The following is a 20,837-nucleotide window of genomic DNA, read 5'->3' as shown; positions in this document are numbered from 1 at the left end:
TCTGCTACGTCCTCTTCTGAGGAACAGGCTTGGCTTGGCCATGAATTCATAAGTGGAGCTGAACTGTGACCGATCTGAAACTGCTAACAATTATTCAAGCGGACGGCGCCCATAAACATACTGCATCCCTCTCGGAGCTCCACAGTGGTCAGCGCATGCGGTCAGTGCTGCCTGCGGGCGTCAGCAGCGTGGCTGACTGCGGCCCCGACTCTGACTCACCTTCACAGTTGAAGCCTGGCTCCATCAGGCATTTTTTAGAGCAGCCGTCTCCATCCAAGAGATTCCCATCATCACACCTCTCCATCCTGCAGAGATACAGGCAGAGAGGGGGAGAGAGAGAGAGAGAGAGAGAGAGAGAGAGAGAGAGAGAGAGTGAGAAGGTGGAGAAAGGCAAGAGGGAAAGCAAGAGTGCGGAAGAGAGATCAAAAGAGGACATGGCTCATGCTGCACATGTTTTGCATGTGCTGAAGCCCAGATGGGCGCCCAGATCATCTTGTTCGGTCCAAGGATTGTTTCTGAGAGGACTTCAGCCCAGGCTTACAATGCACATTTACAACGGTGTGTTTCTAAGAACAGGGAGCACTGGCAGAAACTGACAGCACAGTGGAGAGAGGTAGCAGAGTCTCACTGACCCTTGCAGCAGGCCGTCCCCACAGAAGGGCTGGGGGTGTGTGTAGAGCAGCGAGGGGGAGGGCTCGCTCAGCAGGCCCCCAGCCTCCACCTGCACCCAGTACTCGTACTGCACATCCTTCACCACACTCCTGCAGACAGCACACACACACACACACACACACACACACACACACACACACACACAGACCAATGCAGGGTTTTAAACGAGCATTAAGCATAAACACACACACACTCACACACACACACACACACACACACACACACACACACACACACACACACACACACACACACACACTCACACACACTCACACACACACACACACACACACACACACACACACACACACACACACACACTCACACACACACACACACACACACACACTCACACACACACACACTCACACACACACACACACACACACACACACACACACACACACACACACACACACACTCACACACACTCACACACACACACACACACACACACACACACACGCACATATGCATGCACGCATTCATAAAGTCACATGCACACACATAAACATGCATGCACGCACACATACATTCACATGTGCACACACACACATAAGCTTGCCCTCACACATACATTCACAAAGAAAGATAAATACAATACATTTGTTGACAACAAGTCAGTAGCTGAAGAAGCACATTGTTAGCTTCACCTTGAGCTCTTTAGCTCTGTGATGAATTTGTGTGAAACTTTAGGAATATGGGTTGTATCTTGGGGTTGGCTTTGTATTCTTGCTTTTCCATTAAGACTTCACCAACAGCCAACAGACAGTTTGATGATATTCCCTCTGATGGCTTGTGTAACATGTGATGAACTCTCTGCAGTGCAGTGTGTTGGTTAGATATATAAATATAAATGTGAAGTTGCAAATTCTCGCCATTTTGTGAGGCTCCTTAGTTAATAGCACAAGGAATTGTACATATTTCTGTACAATGATTCCCAGACATGAAGTAGCTTTCACTGAACATCAGGGGGCTTTGCCCTTGGGGCATGTGGATCTGACCTCAGTGTCTGGAGAACAGCATGCAGTGTGCTCTGTGTCTCCTGTACATGCAGAAATCGACCTGCTTGGAAACTATAAATACAGACCTTCCCTGCCCTGAGTTTCTACATTTCACTTGTTCCAGTAAGCCGTAAAGGATGCCTATCAGCCTGTTCCTTGGGATAACCAAACACCTCCCATCCCACCCCACACCCACACCCCGGGTCCTGTTACCCCTCTGTACATATTGATTAATAATGGATCACTTCCAGGGACAGATGGAAGAGCTAAGGCTGAAATATTTCTCTTCAATTCTCCATATCGAGCCTGTTGTTTTTTCTTATGTATTTGAATATGTTTTAATAATTAAATGACCGTGTGTGAATTTCGAATCTGGATCACACAGCTGAAAAACGCTTTGAAACCTCAGCTCAGGTAAAGTCTGGGGATCTGCAGAGCGATAAATCCTGTGGTGTAGTGACAGCAGCCTGTGAGTCGAGATCTGGGGCCAGGAAGTGTCTGATTTCGCTACAGTCCTCTTGGTGGCAGTGCAGCACAGCCTCCCCTGATGCTGTTCCAGTGTGACCTCCCTGAATCATGCCGGCCTCCCGGCTTCCCGCTATGACTGCTACTGCCTGCTGTTGCTCTCTCTCTCCCTCCTTCTCTCTAACTATCTCTCTCTCTCTCTCACTCTCCCTCTCGATATATCATTCCATGTCTCCCCCTCTCTGTATCTCTCTACCTCTTACTCCCTCTCTGGCACCCTCTCTCTTCTCGCTACTCCTCCATTCCTCTATATTTTACTCAATCTTTCTTTATCTCCTTCTCATTCTCTCCTCTTTATTTCTCTCTCTCTCTCTCTCACTCACTCTCTCTCTCCATCTGTTTCCATCCCTTCTTCTCGCTCACTACCTCTTCTCCCCCCCCCCCCTCCCCTCTCTCTCTCTCTCTTCCATCACTCCTGCTGCCCCCACACCCCCAGCCAAATGACAGGTCTCTCACTTATCGCGGACTAACCATGGCGAGCGCGCTCGGAGCCTTGGGTGGGAGCGGAAACAGCCGAGGTTCTGCTCCAACCAGCCACAGGTGTTTACTGTTTCTACTGGTAAAACGGTCACATTTGGTTTAGATTCCAGAGTCTGCCGCTCTCTCTTGCTCCAATCCCCGATCCCTCTCACCCTCCTCTCCCCTCCACATAACTCAATTCCCTTCGGTTTTTACATCTTTTTGCACTTACAGGCCTGGTGGATGGAACTTTCTGGAGATGAAACAGATCTTTTTTTCCTACTATTAATGCCTGAACATTTCAACCCACTGGATGTATTTGAGTAGTAATATGTTTAAGAACTAAATGTGTTCAGCTCGCCTTTGTACTGTACACAGCCTTCCACACATATACAGTAGACTCAACATGCTGCATACAATAAAAGATTCAAGAAATAAAATAAAAAAAACTTCTGTGAAATTTAGAAGAAATGGAATAAAAAAGAACTTTGAACAATCCAGATAAAATGTATGTAGTAAAAACTCTATGAGAAGAAAAGTGCATATTATTGACATTCATTTTCTGTGAATATGTCTGTTTCTGTTAATGCCCTGGATGACAAAAATGGCAATAGGTCAAACATGAATAGAAATGTATTCCAGTGCAATAACCACATATAATACCATGTTACACTGAACTAACTGCTGAAACAATTTCATGTGCCATATTTGTTTTCTACAAATGGTATTATGTCCTCTATTGCTCTATTAGCAAGCCCTTTTCCCCATACACATTTTCCTATTAACCTATTGGTAAACCTGAACAAGTTTCACTACACAGTGATGTTTTATTAGATGTGGCATTTCTGAAACACAAGCGCCCCACTACTCGCCTGTCTGTGTAGATCAGCTGACTCTGGTGCACGGGGCTGCGCTCTTTGCTGAAGGGCGGCTTCCTGTAGAGCCTGTAGCGCAGGGGCTGGCAGCCAGAGCACAGCGCGTTCTGAGGCTGCGATGTGAGCAGCAAGGCGTCGATCTCCATCTTCTTGTCGAAGGTGCAGATTTTAACGGCGGTGACTCGCTTGTTGGTGTGCACTCTGAGCGTGAGAGGCACGTCGCAGAAGACGCTATGAGGGCCCATGTGTAGAGACTCACCAGTTTCTAGTATGAATTCTATATTAGATATGGCTGGATTGCCTGCAGAGAGAGAGAGAGAGAGAATAGAGATAGAGATAGAGAGAGAGAGAGAGAGAGAGAGAGAGAGAGAGAGAGAGAGAGAGAGAGAGAGGGAGGACAGCGTCATTAAATCTGAGAGTGAACAACAATCAGAAAACAAGAAGAAAACTCTTCACGTGTAAAAACTTTACTCATTATCACTATTTATTCCCCAGCAAAGGCGAAACATTTTATACAAGGCAATAGGGTCAAAAAAAAATGGAGACTCTATCTGTTCTGTAAGGACAGAGGTGCATAGATCTGTGGTTGTATAATGCTGGCCTGCTGTGAGAGAGGGGACTGGATTGGACTCACTGGCTGAGATGTAGGTGACCCACACGGTGAGTGTGTCAGGGACGACAGGGTGGAGGAAGAAGAGCTGCAGCACACAGCCCTCCTCGTGGGGACAGGGAGAGGTCATGTTGGCATCGTACAGGCTGACCTCAGGGCTCCACGCCTGCATGCTGGGCTCACAAGGCTGGTACACATCAGGGGCACCTGCAGGGACACACACACATACACACGTACACACACACATACAGGCAAACACACACACACACACACACACACACACACACACACACACTCACACACACACACACACACACACACACTCACATACACACTCACACACACACACACACACACACACACACACACACACACACACACACACACACACACACACACACACACACACACACACACACACACACTCACACGCACACACACACACACACACACACACACACACACAGGTGTGGGTGTAGCTTAACAGTCAGGTAGAATGTCTGCCTCACATAAACTCACATATTAAGTTGATGTTAACCTTATTTACTCAAGGGAACCTCCACTGAGTATAAACCTATAGACACACATACACACACACACAAACACACCCACAAGTGAAGTTCATCCATGAGGGTGGAGAAGTGAAAGTGAACAGTGTTAAAGGCTTGGCAATGCAGAGGTTGTGAAAGCTAAGCAGTGAGGGAAGTTAGGGGCACTCTGGGAAGAGGAGTGAGAGAGAGAGAATGAGAGAGAGAGAGGGAGAGAGAGTGCCTCTGGGAAAAAAAACATCCTGGCAATGGATGTGAAGGACATTTCCACAGGCATCAATCGCCCCAAAAGTGAAAGGTGAAAGTAAGGCTAGGGAGATGGATTGACAGGCTAATTGGGAAGGACAGGCTCCCCAACATACTTCATAAAGCAAGAGTTAATGTTCTCAGTGGTGAGAAGAGTGGGGGCAACCAACACCAGGCCAAGAGGAAAACCCTCTCTGGTGGGTTGAGGGCATGGGGGCTGGAAGCATGGGTTGGGGTCGAGGTGGTCTCAGGCCTGAGCTGCCCTCTTCCTCCACGGAGCTGCATATATGAAACCCTAGGAACACTTAGTACCAAAAAATCAGAGGACCACTTACAGCACTTTTTCATACTACTGTACAATAAAACACTAGTCCCTAAGTGCTTAGTGTTAAGTGCTCATTGTAAGGCAAATGCTAACAATCTGATGGCTGCGAATGGTGTCTGTAGGGGTCAGAGGGGGTTGCAGATGGACAAACAGGGGACACTGCGATGGGGTTGTCCTCTGCCACTGCTTGTGTGCACCTGAGAGCGGCCTCACATGTGCAGATGTGTGCAGGGTAAACAGCGGCGGGCCAAGGCAAACCATAAAACTAAATTGGTCAGATAAACAGAGCAAGGGCCTCCACACAGGGCCCACGGTAATGGCTCTATCAGATGTGCACAAATGTTCCCGTGGGGAGAGGCCTCGCGGCGAGATCAGTCAGTGTGTCATCCTTCCCGCTTTCAGCAACTTTAACTATGTCACTGCTCCCAACGCACCTGACACACGCTCGCACACACACACACACACACACACACACACACACATGGTTGCTGCTGCTCATGTACCCAACACACACACTGATTTTGGCCGTTGGTGCATGGCCTTTTACAAGAGGGCAGCGCAGGTGGACAGCAGTTCCAGGAAACGTGAAAGTGCAGAAACATTTTGCAGCGTGTGCCTTTGGCAGAGGCGGTTTTACATTCTTACGTTTTTTTTACATTCACAGTATATATCTCTGCCACTATATGAACTTGTTAGCAAACCATGTGCTTTGCCTGCTAGACCTCTCTTTCCAATAGTGCTTAATAATGTATTGTTAAAGAAATGTATTTAAGAGTAAATGTATAGTAACCTATCCATCTGTTTCAAGAAATAATACCTGTTGCCAAACAGCACAAAAGTAAACCAACAAACAAAGTGTTTATTTTTCATGTGTACATGCCAACAGAGGATTTCCCCATACTTGTGTTGACATTTCAAAGGCACAAGTTTATTCACATTGTGTCAAAGAATGGGCAGCTCCAAAGCGCAAAAGACCTGATTGAAATAATCAGGAACATCTGTTAGATGGAGAAGAAAGTTGCAAAGTTTATTTTTTTTTTATTTTTTTTTATGACAACCCCAGTCTGGACGCTGTCCAATATTACCAAAACCTGAACCTGGGCCAAAGGACTCTTTTTTTTTAAGGGCCAAAGCCCACGCGTTCTTTATCTTGGCAATTATTATTTAATGATTTATTCCTTAAATTTTTCCAGACTTCTTTAGACTTGCACGCACCTGGCTCACAAAATAGCTTTAGGATCATCCTCATGAACACACACTAGAGTTGCCAGCCCAGATTGCCTTTGTTTTTTTGCCTGCATTAATCAATTCAGGTATTGTTTTGATGTCACTGATTACCCACTACCATATGATACTGTACACACAGCTACACACATGAGCATCTCATAGGAAATTGTTTGCATATGTATTGAATATGTGCCATTGTTTTCCCTTTGTTGAGAGAGAAACACCCATGTGGATACAGATATATTTCTGTCATATCTGGTTTGCAACATAATATCATTACAACATAAGACACTTTGCTGTCTGTACTATTCCAAGCTATTCTGGCAAATATGCACTTTAAACCAGCTTTACGTGAATGAGTAATAATGAATAGAATGGCAAAATAAAACCTTGCAATCTCTTTAATTTAGAAGACTAGTGCCTGTCTAAATTGGACATTGCATATAAAAACTGAGTGAGAAGGGCAATAAAACCTAATGTCTCATCATTCGCTGTAGTTTTAAAGTTTTATAGCTTTAACAGTTCGCCTTACTACTTTCTGAGGTTTTATGTTCCCAGTTTCGGAGAACATTATCATACTTGCAAAATATTGTTTACAGCCTGAGAGATAAAAAAAAAAAAGGCTGCGGCAACTCACCAACAGCCTCTTCAGGTGTCCAGTACCCCGAGGTGTCACACGCGTGAGGAGAGGTAGCCTCGTAAGCATACTGGTGGAAAACACCATCCTCATCACACCTCTGGCAGTTCACATCTCCCTCCCTGGTAAGAGAGAAAGAAAGGGGAAGAGAAAGACGGAAAGTGGTAGGAGGTAAGATGAGATTTTTCCTTTAATAGTAGCTTCTTGTTGGGGCTTTCAAAGTTCCATTATATGCACAACACAACACACACACACACACACACACACACACACACACCCACACCCACACACACACATACACACACACATACACACACACACGCACGCGCACTACTCTTGTTCCAGCATCAGTGTGGACTACCTCTGATAGAGTGGACCACTGATTGGAGACAGCCAATGGATTGAGACTGAGTCTCCTGTATAGCCAACCACCATTGGCGCCAGAGGAACAGGGGCAGGTTTTCGGTCCTCAACCCAACTCTGGTAGACTAAATCCACATAGCAGTGCATCCTCGCCACTTGATTGGGTGTGAAATGATTGGTGCAATTATCATCTGCCAAATAAAAAAAATTGATGATTTGTAGCTGTTTAGAATGTGCATGTATTATATCATCATGTAGTTGACATATATTCTCCACCAATCAAATTGGAATGCTGAGTGATGCTGGTTACCCGTGTAGCTCATGTAGTTGTTGTATGGTGTGTTGTAGTAGTAACTCAAGCCACAGGTGTCATTGATGGGGTCAGGGTCGTGGCAAGCTTTAGACTTGGGGGTGGGTTCTGTGTCTGCACACAAGTCGCCAGTCTCCATGGATGCCTCAGTCTCTTGGCAAGGGTCATCACACGACTCCCGCTCACTGACACCTTTGAACACGTGGTACAGTCCGAAAATGTGGCCCAGCTCGTGGATCATGGTGTTATTGTGTCCAACTGTGCCATAGTAAGAGGGGTTCAGAATCATCCCACCTAGACAAGGAGCAGTGAGCATTTTAATTTCCTTAATTTTCAACACTTTGTCTTTCTCACGCCTTTCAGGAGCTCACTTGCACTAACATGTCAAAGCAAATTATACAGCATTATTGGGAGTTATTCATGTGAAATACCAGGCAATGTAGAAATATTTTAAATGGGTCAGATACACATCGATCACATATCTGTCACATTGCACTGGTAGAGTAACAAATAATAAAACAAACAAATATTTGAATTGAAGTCATGATAATACACTGTCATACGCTTAAATTGAAACACTTTTGATGGTTACGTAATAACATCTCTACACAGACACACTAGCACTGAATTTCATAACCAGGTAAATGAATAAAAGCTCAAACGATGTGACGATTATAACCATTTCATTCATTCATTCATTCATTTACTAACTAAGCCATTTAAGAAGGTGAGGAACCGCACTATTTGAATATCCCAGAAAACTATTTCCCTTGTATTTGCATAATTTCTTTGAAAAAATGTATGGAATATGGAAGCAGATTTTAGTTTACTTTAAAATGAAAAATAAAAAGGGGCTTATTTCCTTTCTAATTAAAAAACACTGTTTGGGTTGGTTGATGAGATTATCTTCTGAACTTATCCAGAGATGCTTGCTCTAGACACAAACTTTCATCGGCCACTGATAGGATGGCTGCATAGTGTGGAAAAAAACACTCTGGGAAGAAAACACCCATCCTCCTTTCAAATTCCCCCTCTGAAATAGGGGCCCAGCCAAAAAAATGGGAGATGACTTCGCCAAGCATGCCTGACAGATGCAGATAATTTGCCACAATACATCCGGGTCAACACTCCATTACTGTGATCTGATTTCATTTAAATTGTTCAGAGCATTAACTTGAGTTTGTCCCCAGACACGAAACATCGAGGCACTTTTACAAATAATCTGGTGATTTATCTGGAATCAAAGTAGAGCACTGTTTTGCCAAAGCCCACACCATAAACTTTATTCCGCCAATTTATGGGAAACTAATCTCTCCATTTAACCTTCATGTAGGTCCACTGAACATTTGTGGGCAGAAAGTATGTTGCAATGATGTCTGCAGAGGTTTGCGCCCTGACATGACAGTATATCAAATGTAGAGGGAGACTGCAGTCATAAATAGGTCTCTTTTGACTATGCATCACACACATTCCTGTTCCTGATGTTCAGTTTTTAAAAACCAACCAAAGGCCAAAGTAGCATGGGAAGAAAACACAACAATATCTATTCATTTAGTTTATTCTTGCATTAACAAGACATGTTAAGTCTGTCTCTCATTCCAGTGCAGACGTCTTGCGATTTCTCCCTGTTCCACATTATTGATGAGCTGGAAAAGACAGCACTGTGGAAGTCTGCACCCAGCCTTAAGGATCAGTGTGTTGATGTAGTCCTGCTCTGTGGAAGAAGACATGGCCATCTGTGCAGGAATGCAGGCAGTCCCCAGGGCTCTGAATGAATGTGCCGGGATGTACACACAAGCTCCAGAGGCAGCACCAGAAATCTCTCTGTCTGCAAAATGCAGACATGCTCTCTCTCTCTCTCTCTCTCTCTCTCTCTCTCTCTCTCTCTCTCTCTCTCTCTCTCTATATATATATATATATATATATATATATATATATATATATATAACTGTCACAAATTGCAAATTGTCCATGCTCCAATCAGTAGTCTCTCATATTTCAGACTCATTATTGGAAGCCAGTCCTTGTAAGGTCTGCTTAACCAATGAACAACTTATTGAATCAGTAAATGTTTTGCACAGGAAACAAATCTCTGTTTTAAAAGGAGATTGGCCTGTGCAAGACTATAATGTTTTAATGAGCTCTAAAACACAGCAATAATGAAGACAATAAAATCAGCTGGCAGGTGAGTGTAGATGGCAACAGGGCTTCACCCTCCATTGTTTTTGTTTGGTTGTTGTGGGGTTTCTTTCAGTCTTTCACCCATTATTTTACAGTGGAAAGCCTTAATGATCAGGAGGTAACGAACGGGGAAAACCTATGCGTGCCGCAAGTGTTTACGTTTTTATCCAAGATTACAGCTCATTAATCCCATAACGGAAAACACTGATGAAAATTGAGGAGATTAAGGGGAGCACGGAAAACAGGGGGGTCATGGGAGGCCAACAGAAAGTTATTTTGGTGCCTATTTATGACTAGCGTTGTAGATGCTTGGTTTTGGGAGCCCTTACTTCACCATGTTCACTAAATAATCGCTCCGTAATGTATGCATCAAAAGGCAAAAAGCTTTAACATCTCCCAAACTACATATTTTTTCAAGTGTCTTTTATAGAAGGGCTGCCATAGCCTCCATTCATACAGAGGAGAGCAGTGCAAATAATGATAATGATAATAATAATAACAATAATAATAATAATAATAATAATAATAATAATAATAATAATAATAATACAAATAATATTAATAATAATAATAATAATACACTTTATTTGTATAGCACTTTACATACAAGGAATGCAATTTTATTTTGGGTGACTTTTGTAATTTTTAACAGACTCTAGAGGACCTAAGGGCTCGTAAAGAGACATAAAACAACAGGGACTCAGTGATGTAAGAGGGTGCTAAACCATTAAGAGCTTTGTATATAAGTAAAAGGAATTTAAGATTACTTTTAAAAGATAGAGGGAACCAGTGTAGTGTAGCCAGAACAGGAGTAATACGCCCTCTCTCCCTTGTTTTTGTTAAAAGTCTAGCAGCAGAGTTCTGAAATGTAAACTGAATCTTTCAAGGCTCTGCAGGTTGTCCATTCCAAGTACCTTGTAGAAAATACCATCCTAACCATGTTGTTTCCTCAGTAGCTACTTCACATTACACCTCTCTCTGTATGTTTCTATCCTCTGAGATTGTTTTTGCATAGCCTTTTACAGATCCAGTATGTCAAATACCATCACCCCAAACCAGAGGCCAGTGAAGGTGCAGCATCTTACCCTGATGAGAGAGGGCCTCCTTCGCCCAGGGCCAGGTGGCCGCCCCAGCCAGCTCCTCACGGGCCGAGTTGTTGGCAAAGAAGACGTTGAGTGTGTTGGAGCTGTTCAGATGAAGCAGGTCTCTCAGCTCCCTGACACTCAGGTAAGCCCTGCAGTGGAAAGAGATTTAGTTCAACACAAACAACCTGCCATGGAAAGACCGGGGGCCGAGCTTTTTTTTGGGGAGGGGGGGTAGAAGGCTGTTTGCAGGGGCACAACCAATGCCTCTATGCCGAGGTGTTTTTGCTCGGCGTGTCTATTCTGTTGGCGCCTATCTGGGATATGTTTTCAGATGCCACTTCCAACTGTCAACAGCTCAAAATCATCCCCACATAGATTTGAATTGCTGTATATACATGCATGAATGCTAACATGTAAAATAGCGCAGTCTTTAGATGTGTGGTATGTTGTGCCATTCTCCTGTCAAGCCTGAGTAGGTATAATTTAAAAGGCAACGTTATTTATGTACAGCAGTTCATACTGTACATTAAAACATCTTTATATATTTTCTCTCCAGCTGCTGCGCATGTTTTGTGACATGCATTTTACAGCTACATCCATAATGCTCTTATGGTATCCATCAAAAGCTGCAGGAGGATGGTCTGCTTAGTTACTTCACTGATGGAAGTAGTTCAGATTTAACAACTACCAAGGCAGCAATGTAGTATTTTAAGAGTGAATATATTCAAGACTTCTTCTGGAATTCCTTTTCGGGCAATTATCGGTAACAGCAATTTGTTTCTGACATTTTTCCTAGGAGAAAAGAGAAAAGATTACCAGATTGTCATTAGGTTTGATGCATTTTTCCAGGGAACTCAGCCACAACAATGACTGTGTTAGCCATGGGAAGAAGTCACAACTGATCGAATACAACCATTTATCACAGGAAATGTATTGTTATACATTTATTCTGGATGGGAGTGTTTGATGCCAAAGGTCACTCTTCTGGCAAAAAAATTGTGAACAAGACTGTGAACAAGACTTTGCATACAAAATTGACAACCCAGAGCCAAGAGCAACTAGTGCAACTCTACCCTGAACTACAACCATTTGCTCAGAACAAACTGTGCGGTAGCCTGAGCAAGCAAAAACCATTAAAGACTAATTGTAAATTGGTACCAAGAATGGTTTGCCTGCACAAACATGTTGAAGAAGCTTTTAAAAAACCATTACTGTAAATGAAGGCATCAGAAACCACACTGAGGCAATGGGTTTAGCAGGAGTGTAACTGTTTCCAGCCCCTTCACAGCTTCACTGCGGTGGATACAAACAAATGCATTTCCAAATAGCATCACAAGCAGTCGATTTACTGGGATGGACATGATGTTATCCTTGTGAAAGAGTTAAAAAAAAAAAAAGAAGAAATATATACGCAGAGGGGAAGCAACACCAAAGAAAACTTCACTTTGAGTTATTTACTCGGCAACTCTGACTTGCATAATTCTTAAGGTGCATAATTGTTTGAATTGGTGGAGGTACATGTAACCACAGCCCCCGCTCCCCAGTACCCAGCTGTGATAAACTGCCATAGAGAAGCTTTGATGTGTGAAGTTAACTTGTTTTCTTACTGGGACATGTCAGAAGCCATTTTTCTCTCTTGCTTCCACACTGGAAAGCCTTTGCACCACCTATCACTGCCCTGTGCGTTTTGAGAGGTCTGGATCTTAATGCCCCCTGTTTTGAAGCACGCCAAAGGGTCTAGCCCATTAGCAGAACCACCTACTGTTTCTTGGATGAAAGCCATTAAGCCTTGACCAAAGTGTAGTCTTTCTTCATTTTGTTATTTATGCAATAAGGGGAAAGCTGAGCCAATTTGCTCACACATTCCAGTTCCACTGAGTTTAGACCAGGGGTTAAAATTAGTAGGGAGGCAAAAACATGTACCAAATACGGCAAAGCATTTTGAGGCACAATTCAACGCAATTTGTCTTTCAATTTCTCTTCATCAATGGGCACTCTTCAGGTGTTCATACATTTATGGCTAATATGATATTTCATGGCTATGACGTGCATAGAATGTCATTACACAGCAAACTGGTTAAATGTTGTTTGTTCAAAGAACATGAAAAAGTGGATTGCCATTGCAAACCAATACCTGTTGCAATTCCTCAAATATCTTGAGTGTATGTGTGCTTCACATTACTATTAAACTTGTTTAAAATATATACTCTCAACAATGTAGTCTACAAGAAGCGCTTGACAAACTATAATTCGAAACATATTTACAAACCCTGGCTAAAACTCTCTATTATTTTCTAAAGATCCCAAAGCCTTCTCAACACCACGCCATTCATACGTTATATTTTAACCTTCTGTAAGAGATACTTTTGCAAGGTTGGTCTGGACCACCTTTAGCCACTCAGTTTTAAGATAAAACTAAGAATTGAGAGCCTGACAATGTTGTGTTAGTGTCTGAATGCACATACTGACTGCAATGTAAGACCAGCATATGTGCTCCTTTATATTTTGTGCTTCATTAAATAAAAAATAAAAACATTGGAATAAATTCATTGTTTTTACATTTTTAGTCCCTTGCAAGTATAAATATATGAGTAACGTCTAGCCTACAGTCACACCTGCGTGCCAAGTATTGCCCATCATACTCATCTCAAGCAGGTAAGTGACAATAATCAATGGCACAAACATGGATTCAGCCTCTAAAGGTATACCTATGTATGAGGGTTCCTCTTAGGAACTCTTAAGAGATGGTTTGGGAAACATGCATTGAAACGTAAACAACTTTAGCAAGTTATACCTTTAAAGTCTTCGTAAAACACTAAGAGACACCAATATTGGGAAACCCAGCCTTACACAATTTCTTCCATGATTCACCAAGGAAATCCAAATACAGTAGTAAGGAAACTTTGCAAAATAGTTTTCATTTCTGATCTATAACCAACACATTTAAGACCTTACATGTAACTGTGTTTTTCTTTTTGGCTTGAAGAGTTTCAAATGAGGGTCAAGATGCCAACATAAATACAATTTCCACTGGCTTAAAAGATCAGTATTTTTGAAGAAATAATGTTCAACCTGAAGTCTTAGATAAACAAATGTCCCTGCCTTGCAGGAACATTAGTGGTTAACTAATAACTGAGAACTGTTTGTCAAGGCTGACAGACCCCTTCAAACATGTTTCCAATTCAGTTCAACCAGAACAAATTTCAGGACAAACGGATGAATTACATCATGAATAAAAATCACATGCAGCTTTTTTTCTGCACTGGAGCATCTTAAGGAAGAATATTTTGCCAATATATTTCTGTGCGCCGTGGTTCAAATGGTCAATTGAGAATGACAAAATAACATAACCTACCAACACAAAAATTAAGATTAGCCTCTACTTCAGATGGAAAACCACCTGGTTGTCATATTCAATAATGTCTCAAAATAAGGAACACCTGATTCTAAGCCCTTAAAGAGAATATGAATGGATCAAAAGACTAGGGTCCCAGACGAGTCAATGAGATGGACTGGAAATTATTGTATGGCCACTCGTTTGTTGGCAATTAACTTAAGAAGCCTAGAGAACATCCCAACATTCTGTCTGAAAACACCTAAATAACGAGACACTGAAACCCTTTTCCATGGTCATGGAGATTGTAATTTATCAATAACATGTCATTATGGTTACATTTCTTGCCATGAAACAAATTCATGAATAGCGCACAGCAGATTTCTCAACAAAGGAATCCATTAGTACTGAGACAAATGGCTGACCCTGGATCGGTTCTGTGCCTGATGGGTTCCACTCAAAGACACTTTCTTACTGCTCAGTATCATCCCATTACGTTAACATCATACAGAACATACCATTCTCTGTGAGTCACGCTGCACTGTAATCGAAAGCACTGTCTGCCACTTTCACTTTGGTTTAGTCTTTATCCTTTTTTTTCCTGGCCAAAACTCTCCATGTACCAGGTGATTCCCTGTGCGCCATTTCTCCTTGCTTGAGCTACAATATTTTTGTAGTAACAGCCTCTGGCAAGATACTGTTTTGCACTAGCCGGCAGAACATACCTGGACTATAACTCACACCAAAAGAATACTAAAATCCCAGACCTAAAAATAAAAAGCACGCAATACAATTGCCATCAAAATGTCACCCCTGCATTAATTCTCTTCTGCTGGACAGCTCTTCGCCCATCCAGGCTTCACAGGAAAGACCTCTTTAAAGCTGCGTACTCTGGGGACTTCCGTGAGTCTTCCCAGAGTCCCAATATCAGGCGGGGTCTTTGTTTGTTCCCCAAGTGGCAATGTCAGATGATGCCAGAACGATAGGGCCCAGGTCCGGCCTAGACCTGCTGCTTTCTTGTTAGTAAATACCCCAAAACCATGGCCAGCGTTGCGGGTGTATGAACTTCTGGACCGGGTTGCTGTTGCTGAGCTTGGTTATGCTTAGCCTCGGGCATTACAGTGCTTTGGACCACCAACACTATATTTCTGAGCGCATTGTAAAAAAAAAAAACATGTAGTCTCCACTGTATACTTTGATGGACACACATTCTTACACAGACTTAAACACACACAGGGGCACACACACGCATACACACACATAATCACGCATAAACACACACAAATATGAATGCACTAAGACACACACAATCAGGCTTTAAGTCATGAGCAAACACATGAACACACATGCACATGCATGCACACCTGCAGACACATGAGTGCGAACTTGAGGTCTGGCCACGGGTCTTCTGTTGTCCTCTTTAGAGACCTCACAGTGAAAAACAACCAAAAGCAACTCCTGAATGTTTTTCAGATAGCCATCCAAATATATCATCGGGGCCCCATTAGTCTCCATGGGAATTCCTCAGGAACAGATAGAGGACTTCAAAGGTAGTACTCCTCTCCCGAAGTCCTCGGCTGGCCGTAAAACCCATACACCTGGTCGAGGGAAAAGCCACAGTGGCAGAGGGGAGCTGGCACTGTAACCTTGCGGTCTATGTGCAGAGAGCCCGGTCATTGTGATTTACGGTGCCGCTGTGAAGTCAGCTATCAGGGAGATGGTTTCATGTTGTGAATTGAGTACCTATGGCAGAGGTGACTGCAAAAGTGGGTAGACTATAAAGGTGACACACTGTGAAGCCTTATAAATACAAAATCTGCCTTTTTCAGATGTCTGTTACAGGAAACTGATGACAGAAAAATGTAATAAGATAAAGTGGGTCCTTGCAGCAGGTATCATTTTTGAATCACTGAGCAGTTGGATACTAATCTTTCACAAATATTGGAACATTAAGAGTACTTTTCAAGACAGACTTGAAGGAGGTCTTTAAGCGCAAATAAATACAGTGAAGAGCAATCAAGATTTTTCCAGACAACAACTTGTGCATTTCTGCCTACATATGCACAGCTGAGAAAGAAGGACATCATGGCACGACATCACACAGTCAATTCAAAAACCAAATCAGTCTGCCTGTCACAATGAATAAAGCTGCGCCTTCTGGTTTTGTTGTTTAGCCACTTAAAGTGTATACTTTGGCCACAAGTTCCATCCCAGCTTTGCGTGCTTTGAAAAAAAAAACTGTTTCAGAGATTCATATGCTTTGCATGTTGCATGATGCATAGTGTTCTAACAAACTTAAAATAACGTGCATTGTTTTTTCTTAGTCAGTGTGTCATGAAGCTCTAAAGTAGAAGTATTAGAACGCTTTCAATCAGTCTGCACTTTGTTTTCTATTAACGGCTTAAAACATTTACAAGTCAACTCTGGCAGGGAGCAGAGCAGGGTTGCTCATGGGGTGTATTCCCTGTGGCGTGTGGTTTTATTGTGTTTGATAGCCAGATTTAAACATTTATTAATGTGGAAATAAAACTCAAAATAGTTAGACAGGATATAGAGTGAAATGGGAAAAAATGTGGCTTCATGAAGATTTTGAACAGCGGGAGTAACTAAGTGTGATATTTGTGGAGGGATTTGAAGTCCATATCTGAAACATAGCATTTCCTTCTGTATATGTTTTCTCTGACTTTGCGTAGAAATGTGAAGAACATTTTAAAATTGATCAAATGGTTCCGCTAAAAACAGATTTTTGGGTGGGTGTTTTAGTCTATAGATTGACCCCTGTGTGAAAGACCTCAGAGGTGAGTGAAGGGTGTGGGGCACCCCGGCATGGGATACCTATGGCGGGGTGAGCTGTGTGCGCTCTGAAGGGGAGGGCAGTGTGATGAAGTGCCATCACTACTGTTGAATATGCAATCCGACTGCCATAGCAATAAGCCTGGCTCTTTGGCGTTGCGGTGAAGTTGCAGGATTATTACCCCCATTGAACCAGGTTTGAGGATGGGTGGAGTAAAAAACTCTCGTCCTTCGCTACACTTACATTTGTGTTTTACTGTAAATATATAACTTACTTTTGTGGTATATTTTGTAGTGTGTGGTCCTCGTATTGTGCTATTAGCCTATTTTTAAGCTATTGGGGGGTGGGGCATCATCATCAATCATAAGATGTTTTGATTGCAAACAATCACTGAACCATCTAGTCAGAAGATCAGGTAGAAAATCTCTTTTGTAGTTAGCAATACGGCTCAATAAATAAAAGGCCTTTTAGCATCCAACTATGATGAGTGAATGTAAAAGATGTGCTTAATACCTCTACAAATAGTACTTAATTTGTGTGTGCGTGCATGGATCTGTGTGTTTGGGTGTGTATGTACGTGTGTGTATGTACGTGTGTGTATGTACGTGTGTGTATGCGTTTGCGAGAAAGAGATCAGGGGGAGGAAGAGAAAGAGGATGCTCTTATATAGGCAGATTATTACAACATATGTTTGTGTATGTGTGTGTGTGTGTGTGTGTGATGTGATGTGGTGTTCTGCTGGTGTGTATGTGTGTGCGTAATTCGAAGTTTAATACATTTTAAGCAACGACATCCTTGGAACATGAATTGGAAAACTGGATTGAATTGAATTGAATGAATCTTTTATTTTACAGCTAGCATTAGCTAATAACAACTTATGTTGGTATGCACTATGTAGATATGAGCACTGTAAATGCATGTACCTAATTTCATAAAAGAAATATATCCTCAAGCTAACTACTAGTTTTGACCCATTTCTTTCAAAATCTGTTTAGTTTTAAAGTATAAAATATAATATGATAAGAAAACAACTATTTGTCAAAAACTACATGGCGCACAATGAAAAAATGGGTATCAATGAACTGAGAAGTTAAAGAAAACTATACACATATAACACATATGAATTATAACTTTCATCATGAATACGTAAATGTATGAATACCGCGTTGTCTCTCTGCTGTTAAATGCTTACCCAAAGAATGACTACAAATTTAAGCAATTTAAACCAATCACAGGATATTGTGTCTTTGAAAATATAGTCTTTGATCTATTAAAGGTATTTCCTTAAATTCATCCATCCTGTAACTTTTAACCAGAGTCTACTGCAGTAATCTACGTACGTCTGTCCCAGGCAATTTGAAGGAAATGGGAAAATCATTCTGTTATTGAACATCAATTTAAAACTCATGCATCATTTGCGGACAGCAGCAGCCTTAATCATTAGCTAGGTTAACCTAGTTTAGCAATCGCTAATGAAGCAGTTCAGTAAATATGGGTATTGTTCTTCCATTAGTGAGTAAATTACATTAATATTGTTAAAAATAATAATAACTTAATCAGTGTAGGCATGGGGGCAGTATGATTACTGTAGAGTATGTGTTTGTGTCACATGATGGGAGTGATGGAGGGGGGGGGCATCTGGAATGGACATTTATGATATCTTGACCAATATCATTCGGGGTAGCAAAACAATCCTCACCTGTATGGAGACTCGGGGTCAAAGCAGGTCTTGGCAACATCCGTAAAATCTGGGTCACAGCAGTCTCCGTCATCATACTCATTGTCTACGGTGTTGCACTCTGGATTGCACTCTCCATCCCGCCTCCTCCAGGGGTAGCAGGGCCCCTTTCGCAAGCAGTCCCCCCCGTCATGGCCAGTCAGCGGGTGGTCGCACTCGGGATCACAGTGCTTGTTCCCGATCTTGGCGATCAGGCAGTTTCCCAGGATGAAACGCTGGCGCAGGGTGGAGTTGTGCACTGTGTGCACGCTGAGCTCCAGGGTGAGGTTGTACGGGCGGAAGGCCTCCACCAGCGCTCTGTGCTGCCGTTGGATCTGGACGGCCGAGACGGTGGGCAAGCCTCCGTCGTCGTTGCCAACATTGACAACACGGTAGTGGATGTGCTTCTCCGTGCGGAGCTGCCAATGCTTGCCGTAGCTCAGGACAATGTCTTTGTTGTCGCAGACGGTCAGGCCACACTGCGGGGGGAGGAAGGGTGAGACGAGCTCAGGCTCAGGGATGGGAACGGCCAGCACAGCCGGGTAATGCCTTTCCTTGTAGGGCGCCCACCACTGTTCCGCGCGGGAGAAGTCAGCCCATGTTACAAGTAATGGGCTTTCTCTCTGTTTGCGGCCGAACCCACTAAGTAGCATCTCCTGAGTGTGAGGGTGACTCCATAAGCGCACCCCGCCTACATGCCCCCTGAAACTGTGCCTGGAGTCTGTCTGGTCCCCACCTAGGAAAAGCATTCGGCAGGTCTTCATGAAGGGGCTGTACAGGGCGCCGGTCTGCTGGCTGCTCTCCCCTACCTTGGCTCCATCCACGTACAGGACCATCTTGCTGCCGTCGTAGGTGGCCATCAAATGAGTCCAGATGTTGGGACGATAGTGCTGATGACCTGTGACAGTGGTGGCTCTAGGGTTGCGGTCTGTCCGGAGGGTAAAGAAATACCTGCCATCTTTTCTCCCTCCTGGCTCAGATGTCCGAATACCAACCGACCACCCTTTCTCACTCAGAGGGTGAGAACAGTTGTCAAACACTCCTAAAAAGGAAGCAAAACATCTTTCTGAAGAGGAAGAAATAAATCACCAAAATTGAAAGCCATTGAACGCCGAACGTTTTGTAATTGGAATTCAATTACCCAAAGAGTTTAGGAGTTTGAGCTATTCCCATTAAACAAACCACCGATATTCCCAGCTGCTTTTCAAAAAGAGTGGTCACATCTGGCCGCCAGATGTTCCGAGGCAGGACAGAGAAAGGTCAGGGAACCCCTTCACCCTCCCCACGTGAACATGTACACACACACACACACACACACACACACACACACACACACATGCACACACAAACAGACAGATGCCTGACGCACACACACACACACACACACACACACACACACACACACACACACACACACAAACAGACACATGCATGTGCACACACAAACACACACAAACATATACACAAACACAACACATGGGCTTTCCTTCTATCATCTCTATCTCTCCTGGAAGTGAGAGCAGTGGGCATCGTTCAATAAACTATCCTGCTGGTCTGGCTTCTAAATGTTGCTGTTTGTACTGGACCTTATCAAATGTGCTGGACATAACCAAATGTACTGGACTCATTAACAAGTCCTTCTCATAATAACATGTCCAAGAAGAGCTTAGAGCACAGAGAATCATGAAAACAGAAAGTCATTAACGTAAATCATAGATATACAAGTCGACAGAAGCTTAAACTAAATCAGAATGTTCAACAGCAAATTCAAAATGTGCTTTGAAGTTGTTTCAGAACAATGGGCTGCATTTCTGTTTTGGGTGGGTTGTGCTACATGTGTATATATTTTTCAATTGTGTGATGTCACATTTTGAGATTAAGCTTAAGGTTGTTCAAAACTGTGAAATGTCATGCTTCTGGCTTGA

The 20,837-nt window shown here is 43.0% G+C and overlaps 1 protein-coding gene across 1 annotated transcript in view; it reads right to left on the bottom strand.

The window, feature by feature from the left end:
• pappa2 (pappalysin 2) overlaps nt 1-20,837 on the bottom strand; it is a 42,518-nt gene that overhangs the window by 17,868 nt on the left and 3,813 nt on the right. Inside the window, exons 2-10 of the mRNA XM_080836910.1 lie at nt 18,895-19,954; nt 11,068-11,216; nt 7,802-8,095; nt 7,490-7,682; nt 7,129-7,250; nt 4,170-4,352; nt 3,533-3,836; nt 633-761; nt 220-305 (exon numbers count right to left, since the gene is read on the bottom strand). Of these exons, the coding sequence (XP_080693036.1) occupies nt 220-305; nt 633-761; nt 3,533-3,836; nt 4,170-4,352; nt 7,129-7,250; nt 7,490-7,682; nt 7,802-8,095; nt 11,068-11,216; nt 18,895-19,954 (2,520 nt within the window). The remainder of the gene's footprint in view (nt 1-219; nt 306-632; nt 762-3,532; nt 3,837-4,169; nt 4,353-7,128; nt 7,251-7,489; nt 7,683-7,801; nt 8,096-11,067; nt 11,217-18,894; nt 19,955-20,837) is intronic.

Source organism: Sprattus sprattus, assembly GCF_963457725.1.
Source record: "Sprattus sprattus genome assembly, chromosome: 4".
Lineage (NCBI taxonomy): Eukaryota > Metazoa > Chordata > Actinopteri > Clupeiformes > Clupeidae > Sprattus > Sprattus sprattus.
The sequence above is the reverse complement of the archived record's forward strand: the minus strand, read 5'-3'. Positions and strand labels throughout refer to the sequence as shown.